The sequence below is a fragment of the Hibiscus syriacus genome, unplaced genomic scaffold (assembly GCF_006381635.1).
Source record: "Hibiscus syriacus cultivar Baekdansim isolate YM2019G1 unplaced genomic scaffold, ASM638163v2 tig00111027_pilon, whole genome shotgun sequence".
NCBI classification, from domain to species: domain Eukaryota; kingdom Viridiplantae; phylum Streptophyta; class Magnoliopsida; order Malvales; family Malvaceae; genus Hibiscus; species Hibiscus syriacus.
Window position 1 is genome coordinate 4,340,714 of NW_024062960.1, and position 25,270 is coordinate 4,365,983.

The following is a 25,270-nucleotide window of genomic DNA, read 5'->3' on the forward strand; positions in this document are numbered from 1 at the left end:
TATATATATAATTTTACCTTATATATTTAGGAATAATTACAATAATACCCCTCTCTCTATATATTTTTTCAATTAAGTCACTATTTTTATTAAATAAAAATATTTTTTTTATTATTTTTAGGTCGGGTCATGTTTCGGATGGAGGTTCCCTTGTTCTCAGATAGGGTCGGGTGGACCAAAAACCCGACCCAACCCGACCCATGGCCATCCTTAATTGGGATACTTTTAACTTATGATGTTTATTAGCAAGATTTTTATAATTTATTGAATTGAATAATCAATTAATCAATCAATAAAATTAAAATTTATTTTTTAATTTTTTTTTATAATATATTGTTACATGTAATTTATAAAAGCAAATTAAAATTGAGCAAAAAAAACAATCATGTTATTTTATATTACTGAAATTAAATTCATTTGATATATCTACGAACCAAACAGAATATAAAATTAAATTTTAATTATTGACAGATTTTAATTCCTTCACATATTTCAATTTCCTAACATTCAAACGAACCAAATTTCACCTCTAGTATTTCTTAAATCCCACGATTTTGATTTTATCAATTTGGTCCAACCCCAAAATCCCTCCACTGCCATTTACCTTCTTAAAATGTTTAACCAAAAACGAAACTGATTTGGACTCTGGATTTGAGTACCCATTAATGGAAGCAGTTTAAGATTCTTGGGTTTCTTTCCCTTTTCTGAAAGTAGGGACCTTCGATTTTAGGGGGAGAGGGTTGGGACCTTTTACTTGAAGGAAGAAGATGAAGGAGTTGATCGGGAGTCCGGGCACTGTGAGTGGATTAATACTAAGGATAACCCAATGTGCATTTGCTGCTTCTTCTATTGCACTAATGGTCTCTGCATCTGGTTTCTCTACCTACACTGCTTTCTGGTACTTCAATTTTTCTTCTTCTTTTGAGTTTGCCTCAAATTATACACTGTTAAATTTAGTGGGTTTCCATTTGTGTATGTGTGGGTTGGGGAATGGGGTTTATGATTGACCAATTTTATCGTCTTTTATTGCTGCCAGTTTTTGTATTTTCAGGTTCAATCATTTGCAAGATTTGAATTGAAGTTATTTGTTTGAATCGGATTGATCTAAGCAAACATTAGCATGAATTGTTGGGAAAAACTGTGGATGAAAAGTGAAATTGGCCTGTCGTTTAGACTTGTGGACTGCTACTTTGAATCTTGTAAAGTGTTATGTGTGCTATTTCAACTTTGGTTGGACTACTATTTAGTAAATGATTCGTGCGGCTTGTTTGGATACTCTAGTATTCTGGTTTGAGTTTATTGGAGGATATTTAAGTTCTAGATTTCTAGTTTTGGAACGTGCGTGAGGAGTAAGTTTCAGTCTAAGTTTAGCTCGTTTTATTCAAGGTTTTTATTACTTGTCATATGATGGTTTGGAAATTAAGAAGGTTTAATGTAAAAGGTATGAGAATTTTCAACCTTTGGTTTGTAGTGACTGTAGGATGAGAAACTAGAGGCCTTGAATTATACTTTCAGATAAATGTACAGGATATAGCATAAATGTTTAGCCCATCAATTTTTCCGAAAGTGGATATTATCATATTAAGCTGAGTAGAAACTTCTGTAAATTAGCATCTGGCAATTAACTTGGTAAAGCCTAAAGGAATCATCTATCCTTTAATTTTATTGCCACAGTGGAGCCAAAGAAATCATAGACATGTCTGATTTGCAATATTTGGAGCTTGGTTGTTTGAAGTGTATTATTGTTCTTGTAATACTGAACCTTGCTTAGAACTGAGTGCTTCTATTAGGCATAAGGGCAGGAAAATAAGTGTTACTATTCATTGTCTGAATGACATTCAAGAGGCATATGTATAATATAGGTTTGAATAAACTTGAGTAGGGAGTTCAACTGAAACTGTGTAACCCTAAGTCTTCTTTATGCATATCTGATCTTCTAAGGTTCCATTTTGTCCATGCTTTTACTTTGATGGGTTTTGCTTCCCAGGTCTTTTCGGAAGTCTTGCTGATTATGGTTTTCTTTTGTGAAAATGCAGAAGGCAAAACATTTTTCACTAGATATAAGATAGCATTTACAGTCATCTCCCCTAATTCTATTTCCTAGATAAAGTGGCTCTGGATCTTATAGTTGCTGTTCTAATTTTCACCTTACTATATCCCTGGGAAAGGGGTGAATCGGTTTGGTTGGATGGGTAGGCAAGAGGATAAATTAGAAAAGAAATGCACTGTAACTGCTATCTTCTGCAGTTTTTATGTTTATTGTGCTTTCTGTTTCAGCTATTTGATTGCATCCATGGGGCTTCAACTGCTATGGAGTTTTGGACTTGCATGTCTTGATATTTATTCTTTGAGGAGAAAGAGAGATCTTCAGAATCCAGTTCTAGTGAGCCTATTCGTTGTAGGTGACTGGGTATGATGCTTTTCCCTAAGAATCCTCTCTAATCTCCTTTAGTCACTAGATGCATGCGTCGACAAGGATGTAAATCGGGTTTTCGACCATATATTTCCTGCTAGATGCGGTATTTGTCATATTCCACATTAGCTATCACATATTTTCCCCACATTCTTCATGTTAAGGTCATCTATGATTCCATAATTTGTTTACATGGCTGTTAAGTCATATTCTTATTCTATAAAAAACAGCCTTTCCATATATTATTTTGCAAGTTCCTATGACCACCTTTTCCTATTTCTGAATATCCATATAATACAATCTTTAAGTTGATGCATGCAGGGTCACCATCTGATCTCTATGGCTCTGCTTGGTAGTTGGTATGAAGGATGGAAAAGCTCGAGGATGGGAAATTTGTTAATCTAATGATTAAGCTTCAAAGTAGGAATGTGGTTATGAATGTCAACTGTTTGATTAACTAAATTTTCATCATTTTTTTTATCCTTCATACCAAGCAGAGCATATATGAATTCCCTAAGCATTTTGCGTTATCTTTTTTTTTTTAATCTGCACAACTCTATCGTTTTTGTTCTGTCGGTTTTCCTTGCATGGACCTTAACTCTGCAAATAACTCATCAACAGGAATTGTATGTCACCTGGCTAATCCTCTTCTTGAATGTACAGGTCACGGCTATGTTATCACTGGCAGCTGCATGTTCATCAGCTGGTGTTATAGTCCTGTATGCAAGAGACTTGGGTTTCTGCAAGCCTCAAAGTCGTATACCATGCAGGCAATTCGAAATATCGATAGTTTTGGCATTCATCACTTGGCTTTTAATCGCGATGTCATCTCATGTAATGTTCTGGATCTTAGCCTCTTTCTAGAGGACTAAGGGATTCCCCTTGAAGCACATAACAGTTTCTCTTATTTGACATGTAAACCCTTTTTTCTTTTCTTCCCCTGGGAATCTTAATTTTTGACAATGTTGGAGAATTGGAGAAATTTTGCATTTTCCTTTGCACATTAAGGAAATTTGGTTTAGTATTCAATTTCATTCAAATGCTACTTGTTTGCTCACTATAATTTCCAACAATTAACTAACCATCGAACTCATTGAGTGGACTCGGCGAAAAAACAGTGAAAAAAAGGGTAATAATAACAAGAAAGAAAAGCAGAAAAAAGGGTAACACAGACAACAAAGTTTCGATGACCATGAAATGTCGATTCCGAGTTTCACTTTGTGCTCACATGACTTTCTGGCTTCAAAATACTGGACTGTATCTCCTTGTGAGGCAGGACAACACCTCCATTGCTGTAAACTTCATCTCCGAAATGCACATCTTCTCCCAAGATCGTCATGTTTTCCAATCGTGCCCACCTTCCAACAGTTGAATGCCAGCCGATAATGCTATTGGAGACGCAAGCATGCTTCTTGATACGAACTCCACGCATTATAGAACAGCGTGGCAACCTTACCCCAGATTCGATTACACATCTAGAACCAATGGCTACATCAGGTCCAATGAGGCAGCCATCGCCGATTACAGCACTCTCGTCCACCAATACATTCCCGACAAAGTGCGGTCCTGATGCCAGTTTGACAGAGGATTTTTTTTGCAACGAGTCCAAGTAAAATCTCAGGCCAGTAATATAATCCCTTGGTTGTCCAATGTCCATCCAGAACCCAGGTAGCACCATTGCATAAAGCTTATTTGCTGTAGCGATATTCGGGAAGACTTCTTTCTCAATCGAGGTCGGTCTCAGTTCGATTCGGTCAAGAACGGATGGATTCAACAAGTAAATCCCAGCATTAATTTTGTTACCAACAAATATCTTTGGTTTCTCAACGAACTTTTCGACTTTTCCAGTAGTTTCATCCATAACTACAACACCATATTTCGATGGCTCATCCACCTTGAAACAAAAGAAGATCCTTTCAGTAAGGCAAAATGGTCTAGTCTCGACAGTGAACACGAATGCTAAACACGGTACATCACTTTACCTTGGTCACCATAATGGAAGCATCTCCTCCATGACCCTTGTGAAAGTTTATCATTTCTTTTAGCGGATACTCACTTATAACATCGCTATTGAGGACGAAAAAAGGACTTGTCTCTAGCCAGAGCAAGAGGACCTGCTGTGCCGAGTGGTTCGGTCTCTTGCGAGCAGGTGATTTTAATGTCCAGCTTCTTCTCAAACTCTTTCAGGAAATTCAACATAACCTGCCAAAAGAATTAGGATGAAAAATCAATGGAACATCACAAAAGCTGAACTTGAAGAAAAAAATCAATAACAAAATGGAATCAACATGAAAGTTTGCAGCCATAGTACCTCCGGTTGGTAATTGATGGCCAAAACTACTTCAGTAACTCCAATAGCTTTCAGAGCTTCAATCTGATAACAATATTGAAAACAAACAAACAAAGAAACTCTATATAATAACATAATTAAGCCAAAGAAAATCACCAACAACAAATTTAAACACATTACAGGATTACCTGTTATGAAACATACAAAGATTTTGCAATCAATAAGGCATATGGAATCACCAACAACGAAACATAATTAAGGCAGGGAAAAATTAATAGAACAAAAACCTGGTGCAGAATCATGGGTTTGTTAGCAAAATCCACCAGAGGCTTTGGGACGCTAAGAGTCAATGGTCTCAATCGTGTTCCGAAGCCACCAACGAGAATGAGTGCTTTCATCACGAGATATATGTATTTCCTGTGAAAATACAAGACCCATAACAAATCCCATAAATCATAAATGACAAAAAATATGGGAAATTTGATCGTAGATGGATCAAAGGTGGCGGAGACATTGAAAAAGAAAGGAACTTGAACCATACCTACGGAAGTGGGGTTGGTCAGAGTTTAGTTGGAAGACCAGTGGGGTTGTGACAATGATCTTTGCGGAATTCTGAGAAGAATCTGGGAATAAATAATATGAAATTGAATGGTGCAATGGGTTGTTCGAGTAAAGCAAGGCTTTTGATTCTTTGATGAATTTACAAGGCCCTTCCCTGCCACCTCTGGCCATGTGGGCTAGTGTAAATGTGTCATAAAGGTGGCCTCTTTGTTTCTTCTTTTACTTGACGTAGTTTTAAATAGTTTAGGGTACGCTGCACATTTAGTACCCAACCATCACTTATAGTTAAAAAAATAACAGTGATGCTGACATGTCACAATAAAGTAATGTCACATTATTATTGAATATCTTTTAAAAAATATCATGTCGATAGTTCTGTTAATTTTTTTAATAAGAGGTAACCAAAATAAAACTAGAATATAACCTTAGATATTATTTTTAAAAATTCATAGTTAGGTGAAAAAATAAACAAAAATGATAATTACGATACTAACCATGTAGTTTACTTAATTGTTTATTTTGATCATAGTTTGGGTACCAACGACCAAATACGAAAATCCATTACAACTAGAATCATGTATAATATATATGATTTCATGTATTTTGTTATTAGAATTTGGATTTTCATTTGAATACAAGTTTTATATTATATCAATTTATTAAATTTAAAATATAAAATTTAATAAATATCATAATTTTATCTATGTAGCCTCCCTTACTCTCCAACTCAACTATGTTCATCATTCTCCTCTTTCTCCACTAACTTAATCAACGATTTTCGATTAGATTTAACGTGTTAATATTTGAGAAACTATCATCCTAAAAACCATCAAGCAAAATACAGAAACCTAACAACCTGTAGGTGTTAACTGTCAGTGCCAACCATGGCTAAAGGTGCGGACCCCCAACAAGCTCAGTTGGGCAGATGAGATGAAGGATGAAGAAACCATGGCTAAAGACAACCAGTAGGCGTTGGCAAGTTTCGCACCCACTGAGAGAATAACATGTGCTACGTTTGGTGATGCAGTGGATGATGATAAAGTTGGTATAGAAGGCTTACTTGATGAATGATGATGATCAAATTTTGTACTTTTTTCTGGTTTTCTCTATTGATTTGGATGATGTGTGTTGCAATGTGGGTTTCTTTTAATTATTTGGATTCCCTGCCAGGATCTGCAATTGTTAAAATTTCTCCAATCAATACACTTTCTTTGACAACATGACAATTTGGTACAAGGGAGACCAGAAATGGGGATATAGAACTGCTGAAATCTCTAATCTTTTACATTAAACCACCAGTCAATAAAAAATCATGGCTTTAAGGAATCCTCACATTTACACCTCAGAAACCTCTCCACTAGCAATGCTGATGATGTATTCAATCACATCTGCAACTTCCTTCATCGAAGGTCGGTTCTGTCTCTTATCATCCAAACACGATGCTGCAAGCAGCCCCAATGCTTTAATCGTTTCCAGTTCCAAATTCGTAGCCCCTTCTTTGATCACCGGATCAACAACCTCCATCAGTCTATCTTCATCCATTACATTTTTCATGTACACCACCAAATTCACGTTCTCCTCTTCTCTGTTGAAATCTATAGCCTTCTTAGATGTCAAGAGCTAAAGTAGAACAACCCCAAAACTGTAAACGTCACTCCGATCGCTGAGTTGAAAGTTCCGGTAAGATTCGGGGTCGAGATATCCGAGTGTTCCTTGAGCAGATGTGACTCTCACCGCCTTCAGTTCTCTCGACTAGCCTCGATAGCCCGAAATCAGCAACTTTGGCATTAAGTTTTTCGTCAAGTAAAATGTTACTTGATTTCACGTCACGGTGGTATATGGGAGGCACTGCAGCAAAGTGGAGGTATGCAAGACCTTCCGATGTCTGGTGAGAGATGCGAAGCCGGCGCAGCCATGTTAACGGAGTGTATTTGCCGGGAAGATGACAATGGAGGTGATCGAACAGGGTTCCATTGGGAATGAACTCGTATATCAAGAGAGGGTAATCGAGTTCGATGCAACAACCAAGGAGTATAACAAGGCACCTGTGGTTCACTTGGCAAAGAATTTTAACCTCGTTGAGGACTTGATCGGTTCCTTTGGTGTTCCCTAGCTTTGCACGTTTGATGGCCGTTAGTGTTCCGTCGTCGAGAGTGCCTTTGAAAACCTCGCCGAAACCACCGGATCCTATCAGGTTTTCTGCAGAGAAGTTATTGGTGGCTCTTGTGATTTCCTTGCCGGTGAAGATTCTCGATGATTTACCATTGTTTTTGGCCCTCAACATCTCTTCCCTCTCCTTAATTAGTCTCTTCTGCAGATCTCTTTTTATGCTCTGCCGTTGTTTATGCACTAGAATTCCGACCATTATTGCCAATGAAACACCTGCCACGGCAGCCGCCATACTTGATAACAATGTAAAACTCATTTAAACTTACAAGGCAAAGCAGAGTGACCCTAGCATAGGGGTGTAAATGAATGGATATCGAATTGTTCGTGAATCGTTGGTTTATGCTCGTTTATCAAGTTAAATAAATGAGTATAAACACAATTTTAATGTTAATTTAATAAATAAACAATCACAAATATAGGAGTATTATATTCGTTTATGTTCACAAACAAAATCGTTTATTGGCTCATTTATTGTCCCGTTTATCCTATTCTTCTTTTCTTTTTTATTTTTTCACATTTTAAATATTGACTAAGATAATGACTAAATTGAATAGAGAAATTTTGGAGTTCAAACTATGAAACCTAAAGAGCTTAAGGAATAGTTGCATAATTTCACCAATTTTCTTTAGTTCGCAAGTAAAATGATAAAAAGATTAAAATAGTGTGTTAGTTGTTGAACATTAAACTAATGTTAAATGAACATGTTCGTGAACTTTAAACAAACTAAACACAAACACTTTTAAAAATAAATGAACGAACACAAACATAATATTAAAAATTAAAATAATATTGAACAAAATTAGTTCAAGTGGTAAGTAACTTGATACTGCTTAAGTAAGGTCTCAAGTTCTTGTGTATGCAGAAAATCTCTGCCGGGAGACTCACCCATTAAAGTCAGGTGTGCGACGCTTGTCGGTTCGGGTTGGTCAAGACGAAACCTTGGAATCGGGAGTACAACAAAAAAAAATTGAAAGAACTTAAATGCCATAAACAAACATATACACAATCTTTTCGTTCAAATTCGGTTAATTTACATCCTTATCCTAGCATGATTCCATAACTGAATTTAGTCTTATGCCCACAAATCATCACCGTTAACTTCTTTTGATTTTTGCAGCGTTTCCCCGGTCGGCATTTTGCACCTAAACAAAAGAGAACATAGTATCTTGAAAACTCGTGGCCACATTGGAATAAACTCAGGGAAAATGTTCATTTCGACATAATCCGTTGATAGGATTGTTGGTCAAAGAAGGCCAAAAGCAGCCGGCAGCTGCTTCTAAAATCAAGTTGGGGGGGCTGCTTATTTTTTTAATATTTTGTAATAGGGTTAATTATAAAATTGAATCATTGAACTTTAGGGTATTTACAAAGATTAGTCCCTAAGTTTCAACTATAAATACCCTAGCTCATTTAGCTTCAAAATCATCCCAAAATCTTCTAGTTCTCTCTCAAGTGTGTTGTGTAAACACCTGTAAATTTTCTCTTAGTAAAAGATCTGCAGCAGCCCGGAGACGTAAGCACAATTGGCTGAACTCCGTTATCAATTTCGGGTATTATTTTTCCGCTTTTATTTCGCATTCTCACTAATCTGGTTATAGGGAAATTACTCGTACTCAGTTTATTTCCTAACAACTGGTAATCAGAGCTTTTGGTTGTGAATTTTGTCAATTTTCTGTGAGGTTACTATTCATTACTATTCACGTGAATAGTGAATTTCGTGAATAGTGAAATTCGGTCGGCGATACGAGTTTGTCGACGGAGGTGTTCTAATACACGGCGGTTTGCAGAAATTATCAGAAACGATCCAAACGAAGCCAGATTCGAGTGGGAGCGATGGCTGCAGACGAAGGGAAGGTGAAAATTGAAAAGTTCGATGGTGCGGACTTTGGCTTTTGGAAGATGCAGATTGAAGATTTTCTGTACCAGAAAAATCTATATCAACCACTTTTAGGAAAGCAACCAGAGGGCATGAAGAATGAAGACTGGGCTCTTCTCGACAGACAAGCCCTCGGAGTTATCCGACTGACGTTATCCCGCAATGTTGCTTTCAACATAGCAAAGGAAAAGACCACGGCGGGTCTTATGGCGGCTCTCTCCAGTATGTATGAGAAGCCATCAGCCTCAAACAAAGTTCATTTGATGAGGCGATTATTCAATTTGCGGATGACGGAAGGGGCATCGGTGGCACAACACCTAAATGAACTCAACACAATCACAACCCAGTTGAGTTCAGTGGAAATTGAATTCGATGATGAAGTTCGAGCTTTAATTCTCTTATCATCTCTACCAGACAGTTGGAATGCTACTGTTACAGCAGTCAGCAGTTCGTCGGGAAACAGCAAATTAAAATTCGACGATGTTCGGGATCTGGTACTGAGCGAAGAAATTCGATGGAGAGAATCGGGTGAAGCATCAACCTCCTCAGCCTTGCACACGGAGTCTAGAGGGAGAACTTCAGAAAAAAAATTCAAATTGTGGCAGATCCAAATCCATACGGGGAAAATCAAGAACAATAAATAAAGATTTTACCTGTTATAATTGCGGCAAGAAGGGTCACTTCAAAAGAGATTGCCGAGCACCGAAGAAAAATACTGGCGCACAGGAATCTACCAACGTGACAGAGGAGACAGGTGATGCCATGATTCTAAGCGTCAACAGTCCGATTGAATCATGGATCTTGGATTCAGGGGCATCTTTTCACTCCACCCCATGCCAAGAAATCATGGAGAACTATGTCAGTGGTGATTTTGGGAAGGTTCATCTTGCTGATGATGAAACCTTAAAGATCGTCGGAAAAGGAGACATCCGACTAAAGCTGCCAAACCAGACCACCTGGAAGCTGACAGGAGTGAGACATATTCCTGGCCTCAAAAGAAATCTGATTTCTGTTGAACTGCTTGATGGAGAAGGATATAGCACAACCTTTTCAGGCTGTGAATGGAAGATTACCAAAGGAGCACTCGTCATTGCTCGTGGTAAGAAGACTGGTACTCTCTATGTAACCTCAAATTTAGAGAATATCATTGCAGTAGCAGATGCTAATGGAAAATCAAACCTATGGCACCAAAGGCTTGGCCATATGAGCGAGAAAGGAATGAAGATACTTCTGTCAAAAGGGAAGCTGCCGGATCTAAAGAATGTAGATGTCGGACTATGCGAGGATTGCATCTTTGGCAAACAAAAGAAAGTCAGTTTTGCAAAGATTGGCAAGACACCCAAGGCAGAAAGGTTAGAGTTGGTTCATACTGATGTATGGGGACCATCCCCAGTTCCATCTCTTGCAGGCTCACTATATTATGTCACCTTCATCGATGATTCAACAAGGAAGGTGTGGGTTTATTTACTGAAGAAGAAATCAGAAGTCTTTGATACCTTCAGAAAATGGAAGGCCATGGTGGAAAATGAGACTGGTTTGAAAGTCAAGCGGTTGAGGTCTGACAATGGAGGAGAGTACAGAGACAGTAGATTCAAAGATTTCTGCGCAAACAATGGGATCAAGATGGAGACAACAGTTCCCATAACACCGCAGCAGAATGGCGTAGCAGAGCGCATGAACAGAACTCTGAATGAACTTGCCAGAAGCATGAGGATACATGCCGGATTGCCCAAATTTCTATGGGCTGAAGCTATCAACACTGCAGCTTACCTGATCAACCGTGGACCCTCAGTTCCTTTGGATGGCGGAATACCAGAGGAAGCTTGGAGCAAGAAAGAAATAAACCTTTCACACTTAAAAGTGTTTGGTTGTATTTCTTATGTACACATAAACTCTGCTGAAAGAAGTAAACTTGATCCCAAGTCCAACAAATGCGTCTTTGTTGGTTACGGTGGTGATGAGTTCGGTTACCGGTTTTGGGACTACGAAAATCGAAAGATCATCAGAAGTAGAGATGTCATTTTCAATGAAAATGTGATGTACAAAGACAGGTCAACCGCAGAATCAAGTAATACCGAAGCTGAAACAAAGGAATTTGCTGAGTTCGAGGAGATTTCTGGAAATGATGTTCAGATCAGTCCTGAAGCAGTTCAAGAGGAAGAACCAGGCACACCAGAACTGAGACGCTCCTCCAGAATTCCTAAACCAACCTAACGGTATTCGCCTTCTTTGCACTACTTGTTGCTGACTGACAATGGTGAACCAGAGTGCTATGATGAAGCAATGCAGGTGGAGGATTCAGTCAAGTGGGAGTCTTCAATGAAAGATGAGATGGACTCGCTTATGTCAAATCAGACGTGGGAAGTAGCTGAATTACCACCAGACAAGAGAACGCTCCATAACAAGTGGATTTACAAGATCAAAGAAGAGCACGATGGGAGCAAACGCTATAAAGCAAGATTGGTAGTCAAAGGTTTTCAGAAAAAAGAAGTTGCAGAGAATTTACATCTTGAGCAGTTAGATGTAAAGACAGCTTTCCTTCATGGTGATTTGGAGGAAGAAATCTATATGAGGCAACCAGAAGGCTTCATAGAGGCAGACAAGAAAAACCTAGTATGCAGGTTAAATAAGAGCTTGTATGGTTTAAAACAAGCTCCTAGACAGTGGTACAAGAAGTTTGATAGTTTCATGAGTAGCAGTGGTTTTACCAGATGCCAAGCAGATCATTGTTGCTACATCAAGAGGTTCGACAACAGCTTCATTATTTTATTATTGTACGTTGATGACATGCTCGTTGCAGGCTCAGATATACAAGAGATTATAAACTTGAAGCAAAAATTGTCGAAGCAGTTTGCTATGAAGGAACTGGGCGCTGCAAAGCAGATTCTTGGGATGAGGATCAAAAGAGACACAAAGTCGGGGACTTTGATGTTATCACAGGCTGAGTACATCAACAAAGTACTCTCCAGGTTCAACATGCAAGATGCTAAACCAGTAAGTACACCTTTAGGTGTTCATTTCAGACTCTCCAAAGACCAATCACCAAAGACGGAGGAAGAACGTGCACACATGGTAAATGTGTCGTATGCCTCAGCAATTGGAAGTCTGATGTATGCCATGGTTTGTACCAGACCAGATATTGCTCATGCAGTGGGAGCTGTTAGCAGGTACATGAATAATCCGGGCAAGATACACTGGGAAGCAGTCAAATGGATCCTCAGATATCTGCGGGGTACCACAAACAAAGCACTTTGTTTCAAAGGTGGAGATACGATATTGACAGGCTATGTAGATGCTGACTTAGCTGGAAATGTCGACATCAGAAGAAGCACTACAGGGTATGTCTATACTCTAGGAGGAACCGCAGTGAGTTGGGTTTCTCAACTACAGAAGATAGTTGCTCTCTCCACAACTGAAGCAGAATATGTCGCTGTTACGGAAGCCAGCAAGGAGATGGTTTGGCTCCAAAGTTTCTTGGAAGAGTTAGGCAAGAAACAAGAAAACAATGTCTTGTATTGCGACAGTCAAAGTGCTATCCATCTAGCAAAGAATCCGTCTTTTCATTCCAGGACGAAGCACATACAATTGAGATATCATTTTATCCGGTCTCTTCTGGAAGATGGGATTTTGAAACTTGAAAAGATTAGTGGAGCTCAAAATCCGGCAGATATGTTGACAAAGACGGTGACCACGGACAAACTGAAGTTGTGTTCAACTTCAGTTGGCATGCTAGAATAACAAGACTAGAAATGATGCTGCATCGATCGAGGTGTGAAGACAGATTGAAATCAATCTTCAAGTGGGAGATTGTTGGTCAAAGAAGGCCAAAAGCAGCCGGCGGCTGCTTCCAAAATCAAGTTGGGGGGCTGCTTATTTTTTTAATATTTTGTAATAGGGTTAATTACAAAATTGAATCATTGAACTTTAGGGTATTTACAAAGATTAGTCCCTAAGTTTTAACTATAAATACCCTAGCTCATTTAGCTTCAAAATCATCCCAAAATCTTCTAGTTCTCTCTCAAGTGTGTTGTGTAAACACCTGTAAATTTTCTCTTAGTAAAAGATCTGCAGCAGCCCGGAGACGTAAGCACAATTGGCTGAACTCCGTTATCAATTTCGGGTATTATTTTTCCGCTTTTATTTCGCATTCTCACTAATCTGGTTATAGGGAAATTACTCGTACTCGGTTTATTTCCTAACAAGGATCCCAGGTAAACCCCTTTTTGCACAAGCACCTCATTGATCCAACATTCATAGGATCCGCCGAGCAACTCAAATGCAACAAGTTCCTGCAATTGAGTTGCGTCTTGCAAACCGGTTCTTGTGGCAATGCCCACTCAATCTCCAAACCTGGCTCAGGCCATTTCTCCGGAGGATTGACGGTGTCGATGTTCACGAAGCTCTGAAATGCTAGACAGCCTCCGTTGTGAACCCTCACCACATACGCGGTGAACCACCGGTATTGAACACACAACACAATGGAGTCCTCATGTATTCGGCTGCATTAGCCTTGATGTAGTTGTGACATATGCTCGTCGATGTACAGTTTATCGGTGCTTGCAAGTGCAAATTGCATCCGTGCAGTTAAGCAACATAATGGTGTTACTGCCAGTGATGTTGAAAGGGAGATTATCGTCGAGCTGGATCCCTTGCGTGCAGATATCACCGGAAATGCAAGTGGCAAGAAAGCTCGGAGATCGGAGAATTATCCACTGCGTCAGGGGATTGATGGATACGATCATGTAAGATCCCTTTAGAGCTTCGAACCATAGTGCTCCTGCTGTGCACCTAATCTTATATGCTTGATCACCGTAATTAGGCCCCGTGCTAAGTGGATAAGGCACCAGAATGCGACAGCAAGTACCGCAACGCACCATGGCTGCTGCACACCCTGCAAATGATAGTATTGCAACCATAAAGATCAATATTGAAAACGCAGATTTCTCCATGGGAGGGAAGTTGGTAGTTTTGCTAACAAGCACTGAGCTTAATATGGTTGGAAGTGGACTGTTTGTCTTTTAAACTGAGCCTGGAATGTTCGTATTGCACTATTATATGGATTAGTGTGATCATAAGAAGACAAACGTCAACTTCACCCAATGTAGCAAACTTAGTGTAGGTTTCTTCAATACGGTTAACATTTTCTTGGGAAGTAGGTATGTTAATGCTTCCACGCTATGGTGATGATTATACTCTCCTTAGATCTCGCCCTTCCCATTTCTCTATGAAGTTATTTAACTTCAATATGTTTAACTATGGCGGCAGTCGGTTTAATCAATTAATTAATCACCCTCAAACATTTTTTTATAGTATAGAGTATCGAGTATATATATATATATATATATGATACGGTTATTGCTATATCTTCTCTGGATCTCCTTCGTAAGTTACGTCTACGTGGTCATTCCTCTATTCATCCGACTTTGAAACTTTTGGATTTTTTTAAAGCCTCTGAAGCCCACATCTTCCAATTAGGGGTGAGCAACACCGGGCACCCGCTTATTTTTTGGGAACCGGAACCTGTTCAAACGGTTCCTAAAAATTGGGATATGGAACCGAAACCTGTAGGTACCGGTACCAGTTCCGGATACCCTGTTATTTTGATAGCTTTCTCATTCAACCTGTTAATTGTTACACATTAATTTTGGACAATATAATGTTATGCGGTTTTGGTTTCAGGTTGCCCGGTATTGGAACCGCTTTTAGCTGGGTATCCAACCGGTTCCGGTTCCAAAATTTTGGGAACTGGAATCGATGTCAACAGGGTCCTTATTTTGCTACCCGGAACCGGAACCGCTCGGACCGGTTCTGATTCCGAAACAGGGTTCCCCGTTCTTTTGCTCACCTCTACTTCCAATCAGTTATAGCCTACTGATGTAATCACGGGCATGCCCATGTGATCTGTCAAATAAAATCTATCTAACAGTCAAATCTACGTATTCTACCAATTAATGTACAAATAGTTATCTTCACCTTAGATTTAACACGAGCACTAAGAACATGCATATAAGTCATCATGCATTTTTTTAAAGATAATCTTGAATTCATTTAAATGACAATAGCGTTGAGAATTACATCATTTTTAATACATTTTGGTTCGTTAAACAAAAACAAAAAATGAACTTTTTTGAAGTCTTTGGAGTCTCACATCTTCCAATTAGTTACAGCATCTTGATACAATCATTGATAAGTCTACGTGATCTGTCAGATAAAATCTAATATCTAATAGGCATATCTACTACTTTGTCAATGTACAAATAATCATGACACCTTAAATATAACTCGAACATTAAGAGCCTACATATAATTCATCGTGTAAGACCGGAAGAGGGGACTCTCACACTTACACACTCAGACTCTCTCTCTCTCTCTAAACTTTTCTATTGTTCATCTTCTTCTGCTCCTCATCAAATCACCGCCTACGACTCTCGTTAAACATCACCACAATTCCACTTTTCCATCAACAATTATATGAATTATTTTAATGGGTTAAAAATGCACATTACTTGGTTGTCCATGTTTGTGAACTTTGCGGTTAATTGTAGTGGTCCTTTGCTTCAAATCCCCTTAGTTGCCAGCTGACATGCATCATTTGAATCGACCATGCATGAATATGTTCCATGTTGTATGGGAATCTCAAGATTCAAGGGTTGCTGAGTTCCGTTGTAGCATCCCATGACACAGTGTTCCCTCATCCGCCATTGCAAGTGTGTTTTCCTAGACAATAGACGTGCAGTCAACTTGCATTTGTCTCCTTCACATTGGGGACTTAATGTGTTCATGTAGGAGCAAATAAAGTTCCTATCATTTTGAAAAGCACAACTATTTTCTTCGATTTTTGTTCCGTTGGAAATAAGCCATAATAAAGTAGCTTTTGCCTGAGAAATCACATGGCACATGATCTTGTTGCTCTTCAGGACAAAAGCTGAACAGTAGTTAAATGGCTGGAAAAAAATATAGAAGATGCATTTACAAGAAACAAAAAAAATACAATTTAACTCCCTACAAAATTTACAGATGAAATTCGAATTTGAAACAGACATAGATTAAGAACTAAAGTAGAAGAAAAGATAATAGAAAAACATGGTTAATATTAGAGGCGAATCAAATTTGACTATACTAAAAACTATTGTATTTTTATTAGATTCAATTTTACTCGGCTTTTAATTTTATAAATCCGACTCGAATAAATTTTAAATTCAAGTCAAGTTATTAAATAGAACTCGAATAACTCAAAAATTTTAGTAATTGATATTGGAAAAATTCTATATTTTTGAAATTTATCCAAACGTTGTTGAGAAAAACGTGGAACCAATTGTTGGCTCGTAAATGTGCAGACGTGCACGACATTGATAACGTGAATGTCCAAACTGGTTGAACCCTTTGTGAGCTTGCAGATATTTTAACCCAAATTTAAAATATTTTTTCTCAAATAGAGCATATATTTTTTAAAATTCTGATTTGAAATTAAAAGGATAAATATTAAAAGGTTTTTTAATCAAAACAATAATTTTTAGAAATTAATTAATCCTCATTAATTAAATGTTTCATTAGGTCAATTTTTTTTAATAATTCACAATGTGAAATCATTATAAATACCATGTAAACATACTAGGTTAAACACAACTCAAACAAATTAAAAATAATTCTTTTTTTCTCCTATAGTTTTCTGTGATAGATGAAGGTAAGGGTATAGTTCGTGATCTCTACAGCTATGCAACTTTAGTTGATCATCTAACAGTTGTATCTTGGTAGACAGATGACCAATGATCTCAAGCACCATATGAGTGACTGCAAATATGTCTTAAAGAAACTATGTAGTTACATGCCTCAACTCATTTCTATTCGTTTAATATATCATAAATCGTGTATTATTTCTATACTATATTGTTTTCGATTATTTAACAAGACTCTTTTTTTCTTTTTATTTCATCATCTCTGATTGTTATATGTCTAACAATTAATAGATTGATTTTCAAGTTAAAGTCGAGTCCTTAACTTTGCATGGTATATGTATATCACATATGAAAAAAATATGAAGTATGGTTATAGAAAATCATTTAATTTGGAATAAATTAGTACCACAATACTATAAATATTTACAATTATATTTATACAGAAGCTTGAACAACTCGACCTGAAAAAATTTCAAATAAAATTTGAGTTATAAAATAAAGCTCGTCAATTCGATTAACTAATTTTTTTTTACTCAACTCGAATCAATCAAACACTCGTCCCTAATTAATATTATCCAATGGAGAGTTTAGTCAATCCCCTGGATCCTCAGATCAATGCGGGTAACCCGATCCGATCTGGAGTGTCATATCAAGGCCATCAGAGCGACCCACTATAGAATCTCGGAAATTTAAAACTTTTTATCAGAACATGTAAACTCATAAAATGTAACACCCCCAACCCGTACCCGACCCGAATACGAGTCTGAGGTGTCACATTGACTTTTCAAACTTTGACTCTTGATAAAATTCAAAGAAAATTTAAATCTTTCATTAAAGTAAAAGCGGTTTAGGTACATAAATTGACCACAATACCCAAAATCAATCAGAGCATAACTAATTCAACCAATTAGTACATGCCAACTATACTCAAAATAACCAAAAACATTTAAATCCTCTATGTTATGATCTAAAATTTTGTAAGGGAGGTGCTGACTTGTCTTACCCTTCTTCTCTTCTCTTCTCACTTCTGTAACCTACGTGTGAAACAATCAGACGCTAAGTCGATGACTTAGTGAGGCATAAAAAAACACATATAATGAAATTCATACCCACTAATCATGCATGATTGTTTTATGCTATCAAATCATATAGCTCATTTACATATACATCAACATATATATGCACTTGTACCATGTCACGAGAAACACACATATCATTATATCAAAACATACATATTTATGTACAATCATTTCTATTATTATCAATTTGTACATTAGTCCTTATAATTTTATACTCTTATCCATAATATCCTTAATTATCACATCATAGCACATATATCAGTTCACAACGAAATAAACATATAATCATACCAAGTTTATTTATCTTATTATTTTTATTAGCCCATGAACACATGTGAGAACTATAGATATGTGAGTCTATAGAGGTTGTGCACTAATGTTGTCACCACAGCTCGTATAAATGCACCGAAGTGCCATGTAGAATTGCACTGTAGTGCCGCGTAGAAATGCACTGAAGTGCCATATAATAATGTCCATAAGGACCACATATCATTCCTTAAGAATCATATACATATACTAGGGATCAATTATGTGTCTCACAAGACTTCACACATGTTCCAAAGAATATATATATGTCCCGAAGGACCGCGTAGACCCTCGACTCCTGGCATGCCAACTATACCCCTAGCTCTTATGACACATAACATGGGCATTATCATTTATGTCATTTCACATGTTCACATATTCATATTACCTGGGCACATAGTCTCATAGTTTTTGAATATAGCTCATTATGACATTTTCATATAATCACATAGTCACATAGTTCACTTACACGTAGATCATTTCCATATAATTCACATGTTACATATCTCAGGTTCTTGTATTCATATAACATATAATCACATAGATTACTTTCACATATACATGTTCTCATATAGTTTCTATCATTTCTAACACAGTCACATTTATTCATGTATAGTATTTCATCTAAACCATATAATAATGACATATACTCATATCACCGAATAACTTCACCTGAATATATCTTTTATTCATTTCAATGCTTAAATCATATAACACATAAGTTTTCCTTATGTCATTTATGCTACTTATTCATATAATCTTATGTTATCTCCTAGGTAAATGCTACCTAACTTATCTCATTTTCCATTTATACCAGTTTAATATATTTATTTAGTTAAAATTTACTTAAATCCTATACCATAATTATCTTTAAATATACTTATTCTCTATAACATTTATCTTATAGTTTGGCATCAATACTTATTCTCTATATCACCATTCTCCTGTAGTCATATAAATCTATTATATTGATTCTTATAATTGACCACATTTACTATGTAACATGTATGGTCACCTATCATATAACTTTTTTCACATTCTCATGTAATCATATAGATCATTCATATTAATTCCTATAACTTATCACATTGCATTCATTCACACAAATCATTTAATACATACTATAATATATATCACATATACTCAAATCAAACATATGCATATGAGCATACATTCAGACCTTCTAATATAGGAAATAGACTTGTCGCAAGTCTTATTTCTGTTAAACATCATAAACTAACTTGTATGCACTCACCTGGCCTCATTAGTCAATTTCAATCTCTTATCTTTCCCCTTGATCGATCTTACTTGTCAATGATTCTCGAACTTGAATAGGCTCTGAATCTACATAATTATACATTTTAAGACAATTATTAGATACCTACACCTTGTAATTTGATACTAACAACTTAAACGAACTTATTAAACCAATATTCACAATTTTTCTTTAGGGGGAATCGGTTCCCTACTATGGGGGTATCGATTCCCTCATGACATTCTGGAAATTTTTGTTCGTTTGAAGGGGTATCGGTTCCCCTTGAATGGGTACCGATTCCTCTTGACCAGAAATCATATTTTTAGCTCGAAAATCACTTCATTTTCAGCTCAACACTTCATACTTAACTCCCTTTAATATTCCTAACTTTCATACACATACTTAAACTCATTTCTACTCCATAATCACTTCTTTAAACTCAAAATTCTATCATTTACATGGCATTAAAGAATCACACTAAATTTCCAACATGTTCTAAAACCCATTCTATCACTTCATATCTCTTAATTTAACCCTTGACAAGTCAAATTAAACTTCAAAATCTATTAACTCCTTCTATTTCAAAAATTCACTTAAAAACTCATTTTTCTTAATTTCTCATAACTTGCTAATCTTTGAGTTTTAAGCCACCTAAAGCTTTCCTTAATCTTTCTTAGCATCCCAAGAATCAAAACAAGCTTTAAAACGAAAGAATTAACCAACTGAAGACCCACTTACCTTATACAAGGCTTCACGGTGGAGAGGAGGAAGAAGAAGACTGAAGAATACTCTGGAGAAATTATCTCCTATCCCACGTTTTTATATCCCTTAAAAAGACGTTTTTATATCCCTTAAAAAGAGAATAAAAATCTTCTCTTAGAAAAGACCATAATACCCTTGTTATTTCCAAACTTTACCATTAAATCCACATCAACTTTCCTCAATTAAATCTATGAACTTTTAACTTATTTCGAAATCAAGCACATAGTTTTTAAAATTTACAATTTAGTCACTGACCCTGATTTGGGATGTTACAAATCTCCCCTCCTTTAAATAAAATTCGTCCTCGAATTTTCACTGCACACATTGATAAGAACATGTCTTCTAATGTTCTCATGTTGTTTCCTTTACTTAATCTTTCTTTCCCATAGTTCTTCAACTACCTTTTTTTTTACATCCTTATCATGTCACTTATCATCTAACCAATATCATCAGTTCTTATCACTTAAAATCATTAATCAATCCAATTCCTTATCAATCTTTAATTACCTTGCAGTAATAACGAACTTTTATTCCATCATCGCTTAATTACTTCTTAAACTTCCTTAATACATATAAATTATTCTTTATTCCTCTGACTAAATCTCCTTGACTAAGAAACATAACCTTTATCACATCTGATTCTTTAAACTTTTTCCATTCATTTCCTTATTCCATTATTCCTTTATTCATTCAAAAATCGAAATCTCCTTATACACAAATCATATATATTTTCTTTCATGCTCACATACTCTTTTCCTCTCACTTATGCTCATCTCTGATTACTAATCTTTATCATCTCTTCATAACTTTGATAATCAACACTCCTTGCACATACCTTATTCTTCGTAAAGTCCTTATTCAAATCATAATACACATATACTTGACTTCCTTTAAACATATTAATCCTTTAATCTTTTCCAGTCGAAACTAACTCAGCATTAATTTATTTGACTCATTCAACTCACATTCTTACTCATTCACAATGCAATTTTCCTAGGTTCAAACTCAGGCATTACAATCTCCTTTATCTTATAAATCAATCATCAATGCACATATTCTTAAACCCTTGCAAAACAGTACCTATATCACTTGATCCTTTTTAAATAATTCTATTTTACCTATTTTCTAGCAGAACTTTTAATCCAATCAATTACTTTCCCTTCTAACTTAACTTCATATTCATTCTTAACTCCTTATTTAATCTTCCAGTACCAGACTCTACTATTCAAGCGTATCTGTCTTTCATCAAGTTTTGATCTTTTGATATGGAATACAACTAATTCAAATCGAGTCTGTAATTGACAATCGTAATCTATGTCTCTCTTTGATAGTGTCAATTTTTATGAGATACGAATTCTCTTAATTCTTCTGAGATCTCTCTAGATCTTTAATACAATTCATCACTTCTTGAAAAGAACCATTTTAACATCAATAATATTCTTTTCGTCTAGGCACAAACCCTCCATACCTCACTTACATACATCATTTTTCCTTCAAATAACTTAACAATAATTTCTTCGACTTATCAAACTACATTTATATCCCTACACGTTACGATTCCTCTGTTTTCAAACTCAAGCATTCTTACTTTCTCTGTGTTATAAACTGATTGCTGATATATATTGATTCTTAAACTTTTCTATTACTTTATAAATTTCCTTAATCATATGAATCCTTATCTCCTTCACTACATCACAATTACATGATCGAGATACACAACTATATCCATATCCGTTTCATATTCAGTTAACTTATCATAACAATATCTTCAAATCTTTTAACTCCAATACACTTTTCGTCACATAGTCTGGTTAGCCAACGCTAACTCTTTCCATCTAGAATGCAAACCCTTATATTATCCACATTTTGGCTTATACACGGTACTATCTCTTTGTTTCAAATTCATCACACTGTTTGCATTTATCTTATAAACTAGTCACTGATTCACTTATTCTTGAACTCTTCTACAATTCTAGCCACATCCTTAGATCATTTAACTTTCTTATGGTGATACTTGTTCACCATATTCAATCATATCCATGAAATAATAAGAATACTTCATATCACTTTTCCGATTCAGACATGTGAAAACTTTCTATCACTATTCTAATAGGATTTCAACTTTCTGAAATCAGTCTTTGATCTTATGAGGCACTTCCTGAAGTGTCCGCTCTTCCCCCTGCCTGGCCAGGGCAGGTGAATTGCTATCACAATCAGGAATATCGCCTCTTACTTCACTTCGAAATTACTATAATCATACTTCTATTATAACTTAGCAATCTAATTCTATTAGCAAGACAACACACTTCTTACACTATCAGATCAGAATTTTTCACCTTATGTTGGCATGTACACATTTTATGACACTTTGGACTTCGGTTTATGCCGAGAATAGGCTAAACCTTAGCTCTGATACCATTAAATGTAACACCCCAACCCGTATCCGACCCGGATACGAGTCTGAGGTGTCACATTGACTTTTCAAACTTTGACTCTTGACAAAATTCAAAGAAAATTTAAATCTTTCATTAAAGTAAAAGCGGTTTAGGTACATAAATTGACCACAATACCCAAAATCAATCAGAGCATAACTAATTCAACCAATTAGTACATGCCAACTATACTCAAAATAACCAAAAACATTTAAATCCTCTATGTTCTGATCTGAAATTTTGTAAGGGAGGTGCTGACTTGTCTTACCCTTCTTCTCTTCTCTTCTCACTCCTGTAACCTACATGTGAAAAAATCACACACTAAGTCGATGACTTAGTGAGGCATAAAAAACACATATAATGAAATTCATACCCATTAATCATGCATGACTATTTTATGCTATCAAATCATATAGCTTATTTACATATACATCAACATATATATGCACTTGTACCATGTCACGAGAAACACACATATCATTATATCAAAACATACAAATTTATGTACAATCATTTCTATTATTATCAATTTGTACATTAGTCCTTATAATTTTATACTCTTATCCATAATATCCTTAATTATCACATCATAGCACATATATCAGTTCACAACGAAATAAACATATAATCATACCAAGTTTATTTATCTTATTATTTTTATTAGCCCATGAACACATGTGAGAACTATAGATATGTGAGTCTATAGAGGTTATGCACTAATGTTGTCACCACAGCTCGTATAAATGCACCGAAGTGCCATATAATAATGTCCATAAGGACCACATATCATTCCTTAAGAATCATATACATATACTAGGGATCAAGTATAAGTCTCACAAGACTTCACATATGTTCCAAAGAATATATATATATGTCCCGAAGGACCGCGTAGACCCTCGACTCTTGGCATGCCAACTATACCCCTAGCTCTCATGACACATAGCATGGGCATTATCATTTATGCCATTTCACATATTCATATATTCATATTACCTGGGCACGTAGTCTCATAGTTTTTGAACATAGCTCATTATGACATTTTCATATAATCACATAGTCACATAGTTCACTTACACGTAGATCATTTCCATTTAATTCACATGTTACATATCTCAGGTTCTTGTATTCATATAACATATAATCACATAGATTACTTTCACATATACATGTTCTCATATAGTTTCTATCATTTCTCACACAATCACATTTATTCATGTATAGTATTTCATCTAAACCGTATAATAATGGCATATACTCATATCACCGAATAACTTCACCTGAATATATCTTTTGTTCATTTCAATGCTTAAATCATATAACACATAAGTTTTCCTTATGTCATTTATGCTACTTATTCATATAATCTTATGTTATCTCCTAGGTAAATGCTACCTAACTTATCTCATTTTTCATTTATACCAATTTAATATATTTATTTATTTATTTAAATTTTACTTAAATCATATGCCATAATTCTCTTTAAATATACTTATTCTCTATAACACTTATCTTATAGTTTGGCATCATCATTTATACTCAATTTCCTTCACTAATATATTATTCTCATATTACTCTATAATCTAATCTTATTTAACTCATCACCCTTCTCTTGTAGTCATATAAATCTATTATATTGATTCTTATAATTGATCACATTTACTATATAACATGTATGGTCACCTATCATATAACCTATTTCACATTCTCATGTAATCATATAGATCATTCATATTAATTCCTATAACTTATCACATTGCATTCATTCACACAAATCATTTAATACATACTATAATATATATACCACATATACCCAAATCAAACATATGCATATGATCATACATTCAGACCTTCTAATGTAGGAAATAGACTTGTCGCAAGTCTTATTTCTGTTAAACATCATAAACTAACGTGTATGCACTCACCTGACCTCACTAGTCAATTCCAATCTCTTATCTTTCCCCTTGATCGATCTTACTTGTCAATGATTCCGGAACTTGATTAGGCTCTGAATCTACATAATTATACATTTTAAGACAATTATTAGATACCTACACCTTGTAATTTGATACTAGCAACTTAAACGAACTTATTAAACCAATATTCACAATTTTCCTTTGGGGGGGAATCGGTTCCCTACTATGGGGGTATCGATTCCCTCATGACATTTTGGAAATTTTTGTTCGTTTGAAGGGGTATCAGTTCCCCTTGAATGGGTACCGATCCCCCTTGCCCAGAAATCATATTTTTAGCTCGAAAATCACTTCATTTTTAGCTCAACACTTCATACTTCACTCCCTTTAATATTCCTAACTTTCATACACATACTTAAACTCATTTCTACTCCTTAATCACTTCTTTAAACTCAAAATTCTATCATTTACATGGCATTAAAGAATCACACTAAATTTCCAACATGTTCTAAAACTCATTCTATCACTTCATATCTCTTAA

General features: G+C 35.8%; 1 protein-coding gene and 2 pseudogenes across 1 annotated transcript; 1 reads left to right on the forward strand and 2 right to left on the reverse strand.

The window, feature by feature from the left end:
- The first annotated feature begins 525 nt into the window (after window positions 1–525).
- Window positions 526–3,455, forward strand: LOC120150767 (CASP-like protein 5B2). Its single transcript, XM_039163394.1, has 3 exons — window positions 526–898; window positions 2,278–2,410; window positions 3,077–3,455. Exons 1-3 carry the CDS (start codon window positions 768–770, stop codon window positions 3,275–3,277), a joined length of 465 nt encoding a protein of 154 aa, XP_039019325.1. The 5' UTR covers window positions 526–767; the 3' UTR covers window positions 3,278–3,455.
- A 156-nt stretch (window positions 3,456–3,611) lies between these two features.
- LOC120150766 lies at window positions 3,612–5,274 on the reverse strand (annotated as a pseudogene).
- A 1,226-nt stretch (window positions 5,275–6,500) lies between these two features.
- Window positions 6,501–14,284, reverse strand: LOC120151008 (annotated as a pseudogene).
- Between the last annotated feature and the right edge of the window lie 10,986 nt (window positions 14,285–25,270).